The sequence below is a fragment of the Hemiscyllium ocellatum genome, chromosome 5 (genome assembly GCF_020745735.1).
Source record: "Hemiscyllium ocellatum isolate sHemOce1 chromosome 5, sHemOce1.pat.X.cur, whole genome shotgun sequence".
Lineage (NCBI taxonomy): Eukaryota > Metazoa > Chordata > Chondrichthyes > Orectolobiformes > Hemiscylliidae > Hemiscyllium > Hemiscyllium ocellatum.
Window position 1 is genome coordinate 17,629,927 of NC_083405.1, and position 19,400 is coordinate 17,649,326.

General features: G+C 42.0%; 1 protein-coding gene across 3 annotated transcripts in view; it reads right to left on the minus strand.

Moving 5' to 3' along the window:
* Positions 1–19,400, minus strand: part of LOC132815625 (lysophosphatidylcholine acyltransferase 1-like) — a 222,230-nt gene that overhangs the window by 63,086 nt on the left and 139,744 nt on the right. For 2 of the 3 annotated variants that reach the window (XM_060824572.1, XM_060824571.1), the window contains exons 4-5: positions 13,000–13,112; positions 6,328–6,388 (exon numbers count right to left, since the gene is read on the minus strand). The exons of the other annotated variant lie outside the window; for it this stretch is intronic. In XM_060824572.1, coding sequence (XP_060680555.1) covers positions 6,328–6,388; positions 13,000–13,112 — 174 coding nt within the window. The remainder of the gene's footprint in view (positions 1–6,327; positions 6,389–12,999; positions 13,113–19,400) is intronic. 3 annotated transcript variants of the gene reach the window in all.

The window sequence follows — 19,400 nt, forward strand, 5'->3', positions numbered from 1 at the left end:
TTGCAGAGGGAACACTGTCTTTATGGAAGGCGGATAGGGGTGGAAAGGGAATATATATCCCTGGTGTGGTACCCATTTGTAGGTGGCGGAAATGTCGGTGGATGGTGCAATTTATGCAGAGGTTGGTGGGGTGGAAGGTGAGGACCAGGTGGGTTTTGTCCTTGTTGCGGTTGGAGGGATGGGGTTCGAGGGCGGAGGTGCGTTAGAGGGCATCTTCAACCACGTGAGGGGAAATTTCTGTCTTCAAAGGAGGCGGCCCTCTGGTGCGTTCTATAGTGGAACTGGTCATCCTGGGACCAGATGGAGCAGAGGCAGAGGAACTGGGAATACGGGCTGGCCTTTTTTTGCAGGAGGTAGGGTGGGAGGTAGTGTAATCCAGGTAGCTATGGGAGTCAGTGGGTTTGTAAAAAAAAAAATGTCAGAGTTGAGTCAGTTCTCATGGATGGAGATGGATCCGGAGCCGCATTTTCCTATCTTTTCTCCATAATCTTTGCACCTCTTCCTAATCAAGAACCTGTCTTAAATACAAATAATGCCACAGAGGGCTATGAAGGCCAAGTCAATGAGTTCTACAGATTAACCACTCTCTGGCTGAATAAATCCCTCATCTCAGGTCCAAAGGTTCATCCCTTCTCCCTGATGCCTGTTCCCTGGTCCTAGTCTCTCCTACTACGGGCACATCTTCTTGCCCACTCAATCTAGGCATGTCAATAACTGATCAGTTTCAATCAGATACTCTGTCATTCTTCTAAACTCCATCGAGTCTCGACCTAGTATCCTCAACCTTTGACAAGCCCTGCATCCGCGGAATCATTCTGGTAAGCCTCCCCTGGATCATTTTCAACGCCAGCCAATCTTTCCTTAGATACAGGGTCCAAATTGCTCACAGTACTCCAAATGCAGTCTGATCAGAGCCTTGTACATTGTCAGCAGTATAGTTTTGCTCTTGTTTTCTAGCCCTCTTGAAATGAATGCCAATATCACACTATCTTCCTAATTATCAACTGAACCTACATGTTAACTTTAAGAGAAACTTGAACTAGGACTACCAAGTCTCTTTGTGCTTCAAAGCCTCTCATTTATAAAAGTCTATATCTATATTCTTACCACAATGTATAACCTCACACTTTGCCACATTGTATTCCATCTGTCACTTGCCTAAGTCCTTCTCCAGCCTTCCCACTTCCTCATCACTGCCTGTCCTCAACCTATCTTTGTGTCATCTGCAAACTTAGCAATAATGCACTCAATTCCTTCATTCGGATTAATAGCTTATAATGTAATTATTTGTGAACACAACACTGTGGAACTCCACTAGTCACCAATTGCCATCCTGAAAAAGACCCCTTTATCCCTTCACTCTACCTTCTGCTGGTCAGGCAATCCTCCCATCCAAGCCAGTACCTTGCCTCTAACACCATGGAATCTTATCTCCTTTGTGGTATCCTGTCTAAGACCTTCTGGAAATCCAAATAGATTATGTCTAACTTGTTCATTCCCTCCTCAAAAGAATTTTAACAAATTTGTCAGGCATGACATCCCCTTGAAGAAGCCACCCTATTTTACCATGCACTTCCAAGTACTCCACAATTTCATCCTTAATAATGGACTTTAAATATCTTAACAATAATGAGGGTCAGGCTAACCGGCCTTCAGAAATGAAATAACAAGAGTCCAGAGGAAGCTACAGTTTCCTGTCTTTTGCCTTCCTTCTTAAATAGGGGTTTACATTAGCGACTTTCCAGTCCTTGAACACTCCCTGACTCCAGTGATTCCTGAAAGATCACCATTAATGTCTCTCCAAACTCTATCTTCTTCAGAGCTCTATTTCATCCAGTTCAGGTAATTCATTCACCTTTAGCTCGCCAGCTTCCCCAGCATCTTCTCTTCAGTGATAGTCGTTACACCTTTGTCCCTGACTCTCAAGTTCTGGAATGTTGGTGGTGTTTTCTACTGTGAAACCTGATCCCAAGTACCTATTCAGTTCCTCTGCCATTTCTTTCTTCCCCATTACTTAATTTCCATTTCCAGCAGTCCAATGTCCATTTTGTCTCGTGCTTACCTTTAACATACAAACTCTTGCAATCTTCCTTTATATTATGAGCTAGTTTATTCCTAATTCATTGTCCACCCTGCCCCAGACTGTCCTTTAAGCCAGCCTCTGCATGTTTTCAAAGGCTTCACAATCCTTTAGTTTCGCAGTAATCTTCATCAGGATAGTGTCTTTGGCCCAAAAATTTTCTATTGCTTCAATAATCACCCTTCCATCATAAAGCCAGGTCAGAAGTGGGATGCTCGGTGATAAAAGCACCATATTCAACATTCACAACTCTTTGGATATCGAGGTTTGGAGTGATGCATGGAAAGCAATATTCATGCCAGAATTGTGCCAGGTAATGAGCATTTCAAACAAGAGAATCTAACCATCATCCCCTGACATTCAATAGCATTACCATTGCTTAATCCTCTGCTATAACTTGCCTGGATGACTGTAGCTCCAGATGCGATGGAAAAGGAAAAGGATAGATCAGATCTAAGAGTTGAAATTGTAGAAAGGCCAATTTTGACAGTATTAGGCAAGAACTTTCAAAAGCTGATTGGGGGCAAATGTTCACAGGTAAAGAGATGGCTGGAAAATGGGAAGCCTTCAGAAATGAAATGATGAGAATCCAGAGGAAGCATATTCCTGTTAAGGCGTAAGGAAAGGCTGGTAGATATAGGGAATGCTGAATGACTAAAGAAATTGAGGATTTGGTTAAGAAAAAGGAAGCATTTGTCAGGTATAGACAGGATAGATTGAGTGAATCCTTAGAGTATAAAGGCAGTAGGGATGGGGGAAATCAGGAGGACAAAAAGGGGACATGAGATAGCTTTGGCAAACAGAGTTAAGGAGAATCCAAAGGGTTTTTACAAATACGTTAAGGACAAAAGGCTAACTAGGGAGAGAATAGGGCCCCTCAAAGATCAGCAAGGCGGCCTTTGTGTAGAGCCACAGGAAACGGAGGTGATACAAAATGAGGATTTTGTGTCAGTATTTACTGTGGAAAAGGACATGGAAGTTATAGAATGTAGGGGTTTGGATGGTGACATCTTGAAAAATGTCCATATTACAGAGGAGGAAGCGTTGGATGTCTGGAAATGTATAAAGGTGGATAAATCCTCAGGACCTGATCAGGTGTACCCTAGAACTCTGCTGGAGGCTAAGGAAGCGATTGCTGGAGCCCTTGCTGAGATATTTGGATGATCAATAGTCTCGGGGGGGGGGGGGATGCTGGAAGACTGGAGGTTGGCTAATGCTGTGTCACTGTTTAGGAGAGATGGTAGGGACAAGGTAGGGAACTATTGGGCAAGTTTTGGAGGGAATTCCGGAGGGACAGGATGTATATGCAAGTGGAAAGGCAAGGACTGATTTGGGATGGTCAGCATGGCTTTGTGCATGGGAAATCAAGTCTCACACGCTTGATTGAGTTTATTGAAGAAGGAGCAAAGAGGATTGATAAGGGCAGAGCCGTAGATGTGATCTATATGGACTTCATCAAGGTGTTCAGCAAGGTTTTCCATGAGAGAGTGGCTAGCAAGGTTACATCTCACGGAATATAGGGAGAACTAGCCAACTGGATACAGAACTGGCTCAAAAGGCAGAAGACAGAGGGTGGTGGTGGAGGGTTGTTGTTTTAGCTGGAGGACTGTGACCAGTGGAGTGCCACAAGGATCGGTGTTGGGTCCACTCCTTTTCATTTATATAAATCATTTCTCACTAACTATACCTCTGATTTGGAAGAAAGTTTGCAGATGACACCAAAATTGGAGGTGTAGTGGACAGCAAAGAAGGTTACCTTAGATTACAACGGGACCTTGATCAGATGGGCCAATGGGCAGAGAGGTGGCAGATGGAGTTTAAAATCAGATAAATGTGAGGTGCTGCATTTTGGGAAAGCAAATCTTAGCAGGACTTATACACTTAATGGTAAGGTCCTAGAGAGTGTTGCTGAACAAAGACTTGGAGAGCAAGTTCACAGCTCCTTTAAAGTGGAGCCGCAGGTAGATAGAAATAGTGAAGGCGACATTTGGTATGCTTTCCTTTATTGGTCAGTATGGAGTACAGGAATTAGGTGATGTTGCAGCTGTACACGACATTGGTTAGGCCACTGTTGGAATATTGCATGAAATTCTGGTCTCCTTCCTATCGGAAAGATGTTGTGAAACTTGAAAGAGTTCAGAAAAGATTTACAAGGATGTTGCCAGGGTTGGAGGATTTGAGCTATAGGGAGAGGTTGAATAGGCTGGGGCTGTTTTCCTTGGAGCGTTGGAGGCTGAGGGGTGATCTTATAGAGGTTTATAAAATCATGAGCAGTATGGATAGGATAAATAGACAAAGTCTTTTCCCTGAGGTAGGGGAATCCAGAACTAGAGGGCATAGGTTTAAGGTGAGAAGGGAAAGATATAAAAGAGACCTAAGGGGCAACCGTTTCATGCAGAGGGTGGTACACGTATGCAATGAGCTGCCAGAGGAAGTGGAGGAGGCTAGTACAATTGCAACATTTAAAAAAGCATTTGGATGGGTGGATGAATAGGAAAGGTTTGAAGGGACATGGGCCGGGTACTGGCAAGTGGGACTAGATGGAGATGGAGATATCCGGTAGGCATGAATGGGTTGAACGGAACGGTATGTTTCTGGGGTGTACATCTCTATGACTATGACTCTGACGTGAAACTTGAGACCATTCAGGACAAAACAGTCCATTTGATTGGTCCCACATCAGTATTCGCATCCTGTACAACTGACACTCAGAAGCAGAGTGTATCATGTATGACAAACACTGCAGGAATTCTCCAAGGCTCTCCGCAGAGCACCTTCAAAACCCATGTCCACCTCAATCTAGAAGGACAAGGGCAGGAGCTCCACGAGAACACCATTTGCTCGTCTCCCTCCAAATCACTCACCACCCGGACTTGGAGATAGATTATGCTTCCTGTGGGTATCACTGGGTCAAAATTCTGGAATTCTCTCCCCAACACATTGTGGGTTTACAATATAACAATTGAATTTTGGTGGTTCAAAGAGCAGCTTACCACCATCTTCAAGAGCAACAAGGTTTTAAGAATAAATACTGGCCTAATCAACAGTGCCCACATCCCAGGAATTATTTTTTTTCGAAGTTACAGGAGTGAGATTGACATTGCCTCCTGGAAGATATGGAAGATGAAAGAGCCACTCTATTCAATAGACAAAAAAAAATACAAAAGTGAGAAAGATGATACTGCATCAACTGGTATACTACTGCTGGCAGTAGCTCACAGTCTGACAACCCAGATAATAAAAACTCCTATCCTCAGGTGGGAACAGCTACAATAGAGATGAACCAGAATGATATAGGGTTGAATGGGTAAAATCTGGGGACAGGTTTCATTGACTCAATATGCTTTGAGTTTAGAATGAGGTGATCAAATCGAGATGGTCATAGTGATTAAAGCATTTGATAGACAGAACAAAAAGGTGCATTAACATTAAGCTCGGACCATTCAAGTAGTGATATCAGGAAACATACAAAAGGGTAACAAAGTTACAAAGGCAGGCCAATTTATAGTTTTAAATAAGGCTGATAGACTTTTGATTGCTGTCAATATTAAAGAATATGGAAATAATGTGGGTATACTGAGATACAATACAGAGACCACCATGATCTAATGGCAGAACACACTTCCAAGACTGAATGACCCATGGCTTAATACAGGGATCAGAAACAGGAGTTCTGAAAAAAGCTCATGTGCATAGAGTCTTTAAGTTCCATTTGCTCTAAAACTGCTTTGGAATACAAAGTGTGGTATTTACAACTTAAGAATTCTTAAAGACAATTCTTTAGTTCTACAATGTGTGCAGGTCAGGAAGCACTAACTTAACGTGCACATGGTGACAAACTGTAGTTGCCACATTTAAATACATAAAACTGTCAACTAAAGCACATTATCGCAGAAATAAACAGATTGAAAAAATTCCCAAATCAAAAGATGCTCTTTAAAAAATAGTTCAATTTTGTGTTAGAGTGCTAAAGATTTTTTGTGTAATAAAAATTATCAGTATTAAACTTGCATGTATTAACAGTATACCAACACGGTACTGTATTTTAAAAAAATGTTGGGAAGTATTAGTGACAATTGTAATCACTAATACTTCAATTGAGTGTTAAAACAGCTTGAAAACACATTCTCCAGATGCAAAATAAAAATTATACCCAAATTATTCATAGATAAGTGATCACATTTTAAATATTAAATGTCCATTATGCTATACTAAAACTATTTGTGAGAATGAAACTATAGCCTTACCAGGTTTGAAGGTTATCAGACATGACCTATTCGTACATGTACCCTCTGGGAATATCATTACCTGGAAATAAGATTGTGATCCATTTAACTGAATATATGGAATAACATATTTCTTTAACAACCATTTTGAAAAATGAAAGTCAAGCTAATTTCAAATGCACAGAGATTTTGGAAATAACTCATGTCAACGTAGTCAAGCATACGGTAGGTTGAAAACATGCTCAAAATGTACAGATCAAGAAAACTATTAGCAGGATAATTCAATTAAAAATAGAACATCTTCAAGAGAGAGATTAGGATAAGGTGAACTAGAAACTTAGCACCCTGATGTCCAGGAAGCAGATTTAAAATTTAGCTAAAAGCAAAAAGGCCATGTCAATTTCCATTCTTGGGATGTAATTTCTCAAATTCTTTATTTACAAGAACTACTTACTTACAAATATTAAAAGGTCAAACTTCTAACCTATCCATCTCAATCATGCTCCTTGCCCCCTCCCTTGTCAGCAATCCACAAGGACTGCACTGGACCAACAGTAAGAGCGCAGCACACCTGGGAGTGAACAATAGAGCTTCCAGATAAAAGCCTGAGGAGCAAAGCTCAGTTGGAATAGCAGCCACATTGCAAAACTTCAGAGGAGCATGTAAAGTGACATCTGAATTTAAAAAGTGGCGTAGGCCAAAAGGTGGTGATAGGGTGTGTAATTATACTCTTTTATATGACTCAAACATGAATACGCATAGACATCACCTCAAGGTCCTTCAGAAGCATAATCAACGTTGTTTGAGATGGATTCTCCATACCAACTGGGAGGCGTACTACCATCAGTGTCCTTGAAGCAACCAATAGCACCAAAGGCCATGCTCATTCCAAAACAAATTCCACTGGGCTGGCTACACACTTAGGACAACAGAGTTTTGACTGCTAAAAGAAACATTTTTATCTAGCTTATGAAAGGCACTTGAACAAGAGGAGGACAAAGGAAGTATTTCAAAGACTCCTTGAATGCTTTCCCTATGAAATACAACACAGATGACAATATATATGAGTCCTTCATTCAGAAGAAAGAGTTGAAAGAAACTCCTGTAGGGACAATTCTTTGAGAACACCTGACAGGAGGAAGACCGAAAAAAGGAAACACAGAAGGGCATGCCTGCAAACTCAAAGCTAAGGACCAGCACCACCTCCAAAAGCACCTGTCAAATGTCGAGTTAGAGAGATGTGGCATTAGGATTGGGCTTAGTCATGCAAGGTCCCAGAAAACTCCTGACCAGTAAAACAGAATTTCCTTGGTCAACAATCAAATCTGTCAGACTGACTTCCACCAATACTATTTTTATTGCTTATAGTTTGTACAGTTTTCATTGTGGATTCAGTTTTTAAGGGCAACTCTGCAGAGATCCAGAGAAGGCCTGAAATTAATGATAATTTAATTTTAAGAACAATCTAAGAATTTAATTTAAAAGAGGTAAGTCATGGAAGGAGAGGTCAAGACATTGGTGTGCTCTTCCTGCTCTACATGGGCAGTCAGGTATTGGATACGTGCAGAATGTGTCTCTAGCTGAATCTCTCAGAAGCCTGTGAAGTACCTATGTGGCTGTGGATAGCAAGTACAGTGTGTGGTCACTCATGAAACTAAGGTTTCACAGGCATTGAGGGAATGACTGGCCATCAGGCAGATAAAGAGGATTAGGTAGGCAGCGCAGGAGCCCCTGTGGCCATTTCCTTGCAAAAACGGTGTACTACTCTGGATACTGTTGGTGGGAATGGCCACAGAGGAAAGTGAAAACAGCCAAATTTGTTACACAGCATTTTGTCTTTGCTGTATACTTTTCATCAGTATTCATATTGGAAAAGGGCAATGTTAGTGAGAATATGGAGATACAGGCTACTAGATTAGATGGAACTGCAATTGACAAAGAGGTGGTTTTCGCAATTTTTAGAAGATCTGAAAGTATATAAGATCCCAAGGCCGGATGGATTTTATCCTGATTCTCTGGGAAGCCAGGGAGGAGATTGCAGAGTCTTGGCTTTGATCTTTATGTCAATATTGTCAGCAGGTGCAGTACTAGATGACTAAAGGATAGCAAACGTTATTCCTTTGTTTAAGGGGAGTCGGAACAACCTTGGTAATTACAGGCCAGTGAGCCTTACTTTGGTTGTGGGTAAGTTGTTGGAAAAGGTTATGAGAGATAGGATTTATAAGCATCTGGAATGGAATAATTTGATTAGGAATAGTCAACACGTTTTTGTAAAGGGTAGGTTGTGCCTCACTAACCTTAGAGTTCTTTGAGAAGGCAACAAAACAGGTGGATGAAGGTAAGGCCGTCGATGTGGTGTAAATGGATTTCAGTAAGGAGTTTGATAAAGTTCCACACAGTAGGCTATTGCACAAAATAGTGTTTCAGGATTGAAGGTGATTTAGCTGTTTGGATCAGAAATTGGCTGGCTGAAAGATGACAGGGTGGTTGATAGGCAATGTTCATCCTGAAGTTCAGTTACCAGTGGTGCACCACAAGGATCAGTTTTGGGGCCACTGCTGTTTGTCATTTATAAAAATGTGGGCATAGAAGGATGGATTAGTAAATTTGTGGATGACACTAAGGGCGGCACGGTGGCACTTAGGGCGGCACGGTGGCACAGTGGTTAGCACTGCTGCCTCACAGCGCCAGAGACCTGGGTTCAATTCCCGACTCAGGCGACTGACTGTGTGGAGTTTGCACGTTCTCCCGTGTCAGCGTGGGTTTCCTCCGGGTGCTCCGGTTTCCTCCCACAGTCCAAAGATGTGCGGGTCAGGTGAATTGGCCATGCTAAATTGCCCGTAGTGTTAGGTAAAGGGGTAAATGTAGGAGTATGGGTGGGTTTCGCTTCGGCGGGTCGGTGTGGACTTGTTGGGCCGAAGGGCCTGTTTCCACACTAAGTCTAATCTAAGCAGAATAATGGATAGTGCCAAAGGATGTTGTGGGTTACAGAGGGAAATAGATAAGATGCAGAGCTGGGCTGAGAAGTGGTAAATGGACTTTAATGCGGAAAAGTGAGAGGTAGTTCACTTCAGAAGTAATAACAGGAATGCAGAATACTGTTCTTGACAATATAGATGAACAGACAGAACTCAGTGTACAGGTACATAAATCCCGTAAGTTGCTACTCAAGTTGGTAGGGTTGTTAAGGCGGCATATGGTATGTTGGTGTTTATTGGTAGGGGGATCGAGTTTCAGAGCCACAAGGTCATACTACTGCTGTGCAAGGCACTGGTAAGGCCGCGTCTGGAGTATTCCGTGTAGTTCTGGTCACCGCATTATAGGAAGGATGTGGAAGCTTTGGAACATGGTCAGAGGAGATTCACTAGGATGTTGCCTGGTATGGTGGGAAGGTCTTATGAGGAAAGGCTGAGCTAACCAAGGCTGTTTTCATTGGTAAGGAGGCGGCTGAGAGATGACTTAATTGAGACGTACAAGATAATCAGAGGGTTAGTAAGGTGGACAGTGAGCCTTTTTCCTCGGATGAAGGCTGACACAAGGGACATAGCTTTAAATTGAGAAGTAATAGAATAGGACAGATATCAGGCAGTTTCTTTATTCAGAGAGTAGTAAGGGGCGTGGAACAGCCTGCCTGCAACAGTAGTAGATTCGCCAACATTAAGGGCATTTAAATGGGTATTGGACGTACATATGGATAATAATGGAACTGCGTACGTTAGATGGGCATCAGATTAATTTCTCAGATCGTAGCAACATTGAGGGCCCATGGGCCTGTAGTACGCTGTAATATTCTATATAGGAGGAGAGTTACGTATGCTGAAAGTTATAGTAATACAGGATCTAAAAACCTTTATTGGTATTTCAAATGTTAAAGCTTTCCCAATTCTCTGGCTTCCCACAATCTTCACAGATTTTCTGCTTTTCCTTTTGTTTTAAGACTCTACTTTCCTGGTTGGCCATTATTGCCTTTGCCTCCCTTTGTATGTTGTTTCTTCCTTGGGGTGAATTGCAGCTATGCCTCCTAAATTATCCACAGAAACTCCTGCTATTGCTGCTCCACAATCTTTCTTGCAAGGGTCCCCTTCCAATCCCCTGGCCAGCTCCTCCCTCAGGGTTTTGTAGTTACCTTTACTCAAATGTAATACCGTTACATGTGATTCACACACAAATGCAGAGTGAATTCAATATTTTGGTCACTGTCCCTAGGGGTTCATTCACATTAAGCTCCTTAATCAAGTCTGCCTTATTAAACATCACCAAATCCAGACTGCTTGCTCCCCAGATGGATCTACTATAAGTTGCTCAAAAAAAAAATCTCGTAGACTGTTCATTATCATCTTTTCTGGAGATGCATTCCTAACCTGATTTGCCCAGTCTGCCTGCATAATGAAGTTCCCCCATGATTATTATATTAGTGCCTTTCTTACACGCCTTTTTTTTCTTTTCCACATCCTGCTAAGAGACCGAGACGTAACTCCCATCAGGGTTTATTTCCCCTTTGCAGCTACTCAACTCTACTTAGGCAGATTCTACACCTCTGATTGTATATCACGTCCTGCTATCAATTTAATTTCTCACCAACAAGGCAACCCTTTTCCCCTCTGCACATCTTCCTTTTTCTTAGATAGGATGCACATTTTGGATATTTAGTTCCCAGCCCTATTCCCCTTTCAGCCACGTCTATGATACCCACATCACACCTGCCAATTACAACCTGCATGACAAGCTGATTTACAATGTTTCATATACTGTGCACATTTAAATAAACATCCTCAGTCTGGCACTATTTCCCTGACTACACTATCCCGTACAAGGGAGGCCATTAGGACCAAGATGAGAAATTTCTTCAGAGAGAGCAGAGTGTCTGTGGAAAGCTCCACCTCAGAACAGTCGAGGCCAAAACATTGAGCATTTTCAAAAAGCAGTTAGATATAGGTCTTAGGGGTAAAGACATCAACAGTATGAGGAGAAAGATGGAACTGACTCAGATGATAAGCCACAACCATATTGAATGGCTTATCAGGTTCAAAAGGCCATTCCTGCTTCCATCTCCTCAGTTTCCAAAATAGAATCCAGGTCCACTCGTCTTTCACTCCTACATGAAATCACAAGTGCTGTATAACTGTCCACTTTTTAAACATCTCTCTCACTGTTCAAGGTCTCAAACACACTGCCCAGGCAAAGCAGCAATTTACTTGTATTGTTTTCAAACTAATCTATATTATTCACTGTTCAAAATGTCATCTAATGGGCAAGGCCAAATACAGACCGAGTGACTGATTTGTGGAACACTTCTGCTCGCTATGTAAGGATAACCCTAACCTTTGAGTTGCTTGTTCTTTTAACACATTATCTTGCTCAGTGATGCTGCAGTGCTCCAGCAAAGCCCAACATAAGTTATGGGAATAACACCTAATTTTCTTTAGCATATTACAATTTTCAAGACGAAACAGATTTCCACAACTTCAGAACATGAACACTTTCCTAGATCCACAGGATTAGAAAAGCATGTCACATTACAAACAGGGAATTGATTGTAGACAACAATTATGGTGTACATTGGAAACTAAACATTTTCCTTAATGTTAGAAGGCACTCCTACAATCTCAGTTGAGAATAAGCAAAGAGTAGACTCATTCTTCACATATCTGTCTTGCTGCGTTCTCAATTTTATTACATTTACACAGCTTTTCCCTGTCACAATGGTGTACAAAAAAATTCTGAGAACATCTCATTTACACAGGAATGCTCTTAACAAAGCTGACCTATTTTCTGCTATTAACACTTATTAACATTTATTTGTCATCCATATCTCCCCTCTACTTTCATTAACATTCCCTATGTATTTTGCTTGAGACCCCTCACAGTCAGTGTCACCAGCATCTTTCTCCTTTGTCAAGTGCATAGAAACCATTTCTCAGCTCCCTGCAGTTCCGAAGAAAAGTCACGTTATGCTCAAAATGTTAACCATTTTTCTCTCCACAGATGGGGGTCACAACTTGGAACACTGAATGGTTTTGGTCTCCTTATTTAAGAAAAGATGTAAATGCTTCGAAGGCAATTCAAGGTGGTTTACTAGATTGATACCCAGAATGAGCAGGTTGCAGAGATTGGGCTTGTTTCCAGTCTGGTTTTGAAGGGCTAAAGAGTGATTTGATAGGTGTTTGTAAGATTCTCAGGGGTACTGTTCAACAATTGGGAGCTGCCTTTTAGGACAGAAATGAGGAGATTCTGTTCTTGAGTAATGTGACCATGGAACCCTGTCTCAAAGCAGAGTAAGAAGGGGAACTGAAGACTTATGGCAGAATGAGATTAGATTTTTAGTAAAGAGGTAAAAGCTACTAACAATAGATGAAACAGCGGAATTCCAAATGCAAACAGATCAGCCATGATCATAATGAATGGCAGAGCAAGCTTGAGAAGCCAAAAAGCCCACTACTTTGAAATCATATGTAGCTCTGTAAAATGTTGAGAGAAAACATCAAGCTTCCAATACACAAGATTAGAAAGAACAAGTAGCTGTTAGAAACAAGCAGCAAATCTTGGTATCTCACTCGCAACACTAACATAGCTTTCTTTCAGACATTACCCAACTAGTCGTTTATTTCCACTTTAAAGTATTCACATTACACAAAGATATGCATGATACAACCTTTAAGGAATTTTTAACATTCACATCAAATAAAAATTCACCTGAGGCCATCTGCCATTAGACAAGGCTCTTTGCTTAATTTCTTCGACTGTTTTCCGGCGAGAATACTGGTCTGAGCGAGACACCAAGACTGGCCGAATATATTTGATCAATGCTGGTAAGACAAGTCACAAAACTCAATTAAATAAAGACATGAAAATCTTGTCTCAGTGCTTTCCACTGCAGAAAGACGCTGTAACCAAAACGTATATTCTCGAGCAAAGATAGGCAGGGAAATAACGAAGCATAACTTGAAAGGATATTACTCCCGATAACAATATGACTATTTTGATTATCATCCAGTTATGTGTTGTAGTCAAATTGGAAAAAAAACATTGGGAGCTATAAGTTGTTTCCTAGCTCTGTACAGATACCATGTTCTGATGCAGAAAGTCAATTCCCAGATGCACAAAATTTTTAAAATGAGTTGCATAGCAAACAGGGGATTAATTGTAGACAGCAATTTTTATGTAAATACTATAAGCTAATCATTCTCCTCAAATGATCAACCCAATTTGTTTGCTAGCATTCCTACAGCCTCAGCTGAGAATAAGCAAAGAGCAACCCATTCTTCACATGCCTTGCTGCGTTATCTCAACTTTATTACAGTTAAACAGCTCTTTCCCTGCCAGGATGATGGCATATACAAATTCTTTTTTTGCTGACAGTTTCCATCCTAGAGGATGCAGATTTGCTCACATGTTGATACCAGGGAGAGGGAGCTTTGTTGGGGGGGGGGGGGGGGGGGGGGGGGGAGAGAGAGAGAGAGAGAGAGAGAGAGAGAGAGAGAGAGAGAGAGAGAGAGAGAGAGAGAGGGAGAGGGAGAGAGAGATGTTGAACAGGATGCCGATCAAATCAGTAAGTTGGTGTTAGGCTCCTTGAATGTCATGAGACACACATTCCTCCAGCCAAGTGGAAAGCATTCCATCACACTGATTATGCCTTGCAAAGACAGGAGACACATTGCTCATATCAGAATTCCCAGACAGCTACAATATTAAAATGTCTGGTGTTGTTCAGTTTCTGTTCAATGGTAATCCCAGGACAATGAAAGCCCGAGGATTCAGCAACAGTTATGACAACAAACAACTGGACAAAACGGTTATTTATTCCTGTTGGATATTGTCAGTCTTCTGATGCAAATACTACTTGCCACTCATCAATCCAAGATTGGATGTTGTTCATATGTTGCTGAAAATGATGGTTGCTTCAGTATCTGGACTTGTGAATGATACCAAACACACTATAGTCGGCAAATATGTTGATTTCTGACTTCATGGTGAAAGAAGATCATTGATGAAGCAGATGAAGATGGCTGGCCCTTGGGTACTACCTTAAGGATGTACAACAGTGATGCTCTGGGACTGAGGTATTTGACCTTCAAAGAACACAAACATCTTCCTTTATGCTCAGTATGACTCCAACTAATAGCGTTCTCCACATTCTGCTTGACTCTGGATTTGTTCGGTTGCTTGATGCCATACTGTAAAGTGGCTGTCTTTCTGTCACCTCACCTCGAACTCAGTTTGGTGTCCATGTCGGACCTAACCTAAACACAAGTCAGGAACAGGATGGTCCTGTCGGAAACCAAATTAAGTGTCAGTGAGCACATTATTCCGAGGCAATGTCACTTAATAAAACTAATAACCAGTTCCATCACTTTGCTGACGACTCAGTGTGAAATGATTGGTTGACTAATTAGTTGGGTTGGACTGTTTTTTGTGGACAGTACATACCTGGGTAATTTTCTATGTTTTCAAATAGATGCCAGCGTTATTATTACAACTGTACAAGGATAGCTTGGCCAGAGGATAGCTAGTTCAGCAGCACAACTCATCAGTACGACTACCAGAATGTTTTAGAGGTCCATTGTCACTGTAGTATCCAATGTCCTCAACTGCTTCTTAAAGGACAAAGTGAGGGCTGCAGATCAGACTCGAGTGTGTAGCACTAAAAAAGCACAGCAGCCCAGGCAGCATCCGAGGAGCAGGAGAATTGATGTTTCGGGCAGAAACCCTTCATCAGGAAGGGGGCCATTCCAGGCTCAATGTTAATTATGCTCTGGACAATTCATGACTGTATTCCATGTTTGTTGCCAGTGGGACACAATTTACCCATTAGGTGGTAGTATCTGAGGCACTGTCTGTAAGATATGATTCAGGGTACAGACATAGCAGTCTGTTCTTTAGAGACAAAAAAACTGCAGATGTGCAATCCAAAGTAGGCAAACAGGAGGCTGGAAGGAAACAACAAGCAGGCAGCATCAGGAAATGAAGTAATCAGTGTTTCAGGTATTAACCCTTTTTCAGAGCTAGATGTGAGGGTAGAGGAATAGATAAGAGGTGATGGGGTGGGGGAAAAAGGTTGCCAGAGTGGGTAGGAAGGTTATTTGAAATTAGAGAACTTGATGTTAAGTCCAGTAGGTTGCCCAGATGGAAACTAAAGGTGCTGTTCCTCCAATTTGCAGTTTGATTCACTGCAGTAATGGAGGCGGCCAAGGAAGGACATGTCGTAGGGGGAACTAGTTGTGGTCAGGCTTGCCATTTCGGGCCAGGAAAAGATGCTCTGTGAAATGGTCACCTCGTCTACATTTGGTCTTAATGTAGAGAAGACCATAACAAGAGCACTGAATACAGCAGACTAGATTGGAGGAGATGCAGAAGAACCTCTCTCACCAAGAAGGACTGTTTGTGGCCCTAGGTGGTAAGGGAGGTGGAGTTTGGACAGGTGTTGCATCGTTTTTGGTTACAGTGGAAGGGGGTTGATGGAGAGAATGGTGTGAACAAGGAGTGATGAAGGGAACGTCCTTGCTGAAGGCAGAGAGGGGTTGGGAGGGGAAGACATTGAGTGGCAGGGTCTAATTGGAGTTGATGATGTGTTTGAGGATGATACATTGGATGCAGAGGCTGGAGGGGTAGAAAATAAATGAGGACAAGGAGGACCCTATCTTTATCATGCTTGATTGGGGATGTTGGGATTTAGAGCAGTGATGCGGAGAATGAAGGTGGTGGGGTGGATAATTTTCCCTTCAGTAAATTTTCCTTCAATTCAAGGGGGTGGGCATGGACACTTGCATGGGAGCTACACCTTAGAGATAGTGAGGACTGCAGATGCTGAAACGTCAGAGTCAATAAAGCGTGGAGCAGGTAAAAGCACAGCAGGTTAAGAACAGGGGAGCAGAAAAGTCAATGTTTCAGGTCGGGGGAGTGGGAAGGGGACTGAAATAAATAGAGGGAATCAATTGTAGCAGTAAGGAGGGATGAAATCTTCAAAGACTCCTCAAATTAATTCATACGAGAGGAACCCAAAAACCAAAAAAAAGGAGCAATCAAAAAAGGAAATATATAGGCAGATTTCAGAGAAATGTTAAAATAATTGGATAGTTAAAAAAAAGTTGAAACCTCCCATTAACTGGGGTATTCAATGTTACAGCCTTAGAGGAAGTAGAATTCTTAAAATGCATCCATTTCAAAGTAGTACGTAGAAACGTGGGCGGCACGGTGGCACAGTGGTTAGCACTGCTGCCTCACAGCGCCTGTAGACCCGGGTTCAATTCCCGACTCAGGCGACTGACTGTGTGGAGTTTGCACGTTCTCCCCGTGTCTGCGTGGGTTTCCTCCGGGTCCTCCGGTTTCCTCCCACAGTCCAAAGATGTGCGGGTCAGGTGAATTGGCCAAGCTAAATTGCCCATAGTGTTAGGTAAGGGGTAAATGTAGGGGTATGGGTGGGTTGCGCTTCGGCGGGTCGGTGTGGACTTGTTGGGCCGAAGGGCCTGTTTCCACACTAAGTCTAATCTAATCTAAACTCCACAAAGCAGGACTGGTCCTGAAATTAATTTATGAATTCATGTGGGAAGCATTTTTCAGACAGTGATCATAACTCAGTTAGATTTAAGATTGTCCTTTTCAACAAAGATGAGCCTGAAATCAAAGTTTTAAACTACAACTAGTGAATAAAGAAAAGTAATTATGTAGGGTCAGATGAAGTGCAACTCATGCTGCTGAGTGAGAAAAGTGAGTAAATAGCAGGGGCTTTGGCAATAATTTTCAATGCCTCCCTGGCCACAACAGAGTTGCTACATGAGTGCAGGATAGGCAATGTGGCAATATTACTCAAGGAGGAAAGCCAGGATTTCAGAAGGCTTTCAACAAAATCAAACATTATGGATTAATATATAAAATTCAAGTGCAAAGGATTAGGACAGCGTACTGAGATAGATAGAAAATTGGTTAGTAGACAGGAAATAAACTAGGAAAAAGAAAGTTTGTCCCTGAATGGCAGGCAGTAGTAGTGGGGTACTAGGATTCCAACTATCCACTGAATGTTAGCACCTTAGATGAGGAAACTAAATGTAATACATAAAATCTTGCAAGTGATACAAAGCTGGGTGGAACAGCATGTTTACAGCAGAATAGACAGGCTGGTCAGATTGATCAGTGACAAACGGCATTCAATTTGGATCAGTGAAAAATGGTGTTCTCGGAATGGACAAAGTAAGGAAATGCACGATGAACATTACAACCTTGGGGAGCAAAGAGGGCTTGGGAAGCATGTCCACCAAAACTTAAGGTAGTCAGACAGGTAAATAAAAGTGGTTAAGTTAGCATATTTGCCTTTTATTAGCTAAGGAAGAGCATTTAAGATCAGGGAATTATGTTGGAGCCATATAAAATGTTAGTTAAGCCACAGCAAGCATAATTTGCACAATTCTAGAATTAACAGTATTAGGAGAGATGTAATTGCACAAGAGAAAATGCAAAGCAGATATACCAGGATGTTACCTGATGTGATTGACGTTTCAGTTATAAGAGACTGGCCAGACTGGGGTCTATTTTCTTGCATGCAGCAGGGGAGATTGAGTTGTATAAAATTGAGAGGAAGAGACATTTTCCTCTTCCTGGAGAGGCAGGTGGTGGAACATATATTTAAGGAATAAGTAGTTTAGAAGGGATAAAAGATGATTTTCTTTTTTTAAACCCAGAGGGTAGTTGAAATCTGGAACTTACTGACTGTAAGGGTGCAACAGGTAGAAACTCTTAACATTTAAAATGCATGTAGATGAACAATTGGTGATGCTAAGGTATACAAGGCTACAGACCAAATGCTGGAAATTGGGATTAGAGATGTTGGGTGCCTGTTTTTAACTGGCACAGACTTCGAATCACTGAGTCATAGAGCTGTACAACATGGAAATGGATCCTTCAGTCAAACTCATCCACTCTGACCAGGTATCCTAAATTAATCTAGCCCCATTTGGCCCATATCCCTTTTAAACCGTTCCCATTCATATTCAAAAATGTGTTGCTGGAAAAGCACAGGTCAGGCAGCATCGAAGCAGGAGAATAGACGCTTTTGGCTGGAGCCCGTTCCCATTCATATGCCAATCCAGATGCCTTTTAAATATTGTAATGGCACCAGCTTCCACCACTTCCTCTGGCAGCTCATTCCATACATACACCATCCTCTGGATAAAAACACTGCCCCGTAGATCCATTGCAAATCTTTCCCCTCTCACCTTGGCCCTCTAGTTTTGGGCTCACCTACTCCATGAAAAAGACCTTGTCTATTTACCCTATGCCCCTCATGATTTTATGAAGGTTACCCCTCAGCCTCCAATATTCCAGGGAAAATAGCCCCAGCCTATTCAGCCCCTTCCTGTAGCTCAAATCCTCCAACCCTGGCAACATTCTTGTAAATCTTTTCTGAACCCTCTCAATTTTCACAACATCCTTCCGATAGCAGGGAGGCCGGAATTGCACACTATCCCAAAACTGGCCTAATCAATGTTCAGACCAGCCAGAACATGTCCTCCCAACTCCTATTCACAATGCACTGACCAATAAAGGCAAGCATACCGAACACCACCTTCACTATCCTGTTGACCTGGGACTCCATTTTCATGGAACTATGAACCTGCTTTTTGTTCAACACCACTCCTCAGGACCTTACCATTAAGCGTATAAATCCTGCCCTGATTTGCCTTTTCAAAATGCAACACCTGACATTTACTGAAATTAAATTCCATCTGCCACTTGTAAGCCCATTGGCCCGTCTGATCAAGATCTTGTAGTGCTCAAACGTCCACTATACCTCCAATTTTGGCATCATCTGCAACTTACACACTTTAAAAAAATCTATTCACTGATTAGGCCAGCATTTATTGCCCATCCCTAATTGTCCAGAGAGCAGTTAGGAGTCAATCATATTACTGGGCATCTGGAGTCACATGTAGGCCAGACCAGGTAGGTTTCCTTCCCTAAAGGACATTAACCAGATGGGTTTTTCCCTACAATCGACAATGGATTCATGGCCATCATTAGACTCTTAATTCCAGATTCTTTTGTTCTTAATTCCAATCCTTGTAGCACACCGCTGGTCACAGGCCTCCAATCTGAAAAGCAAT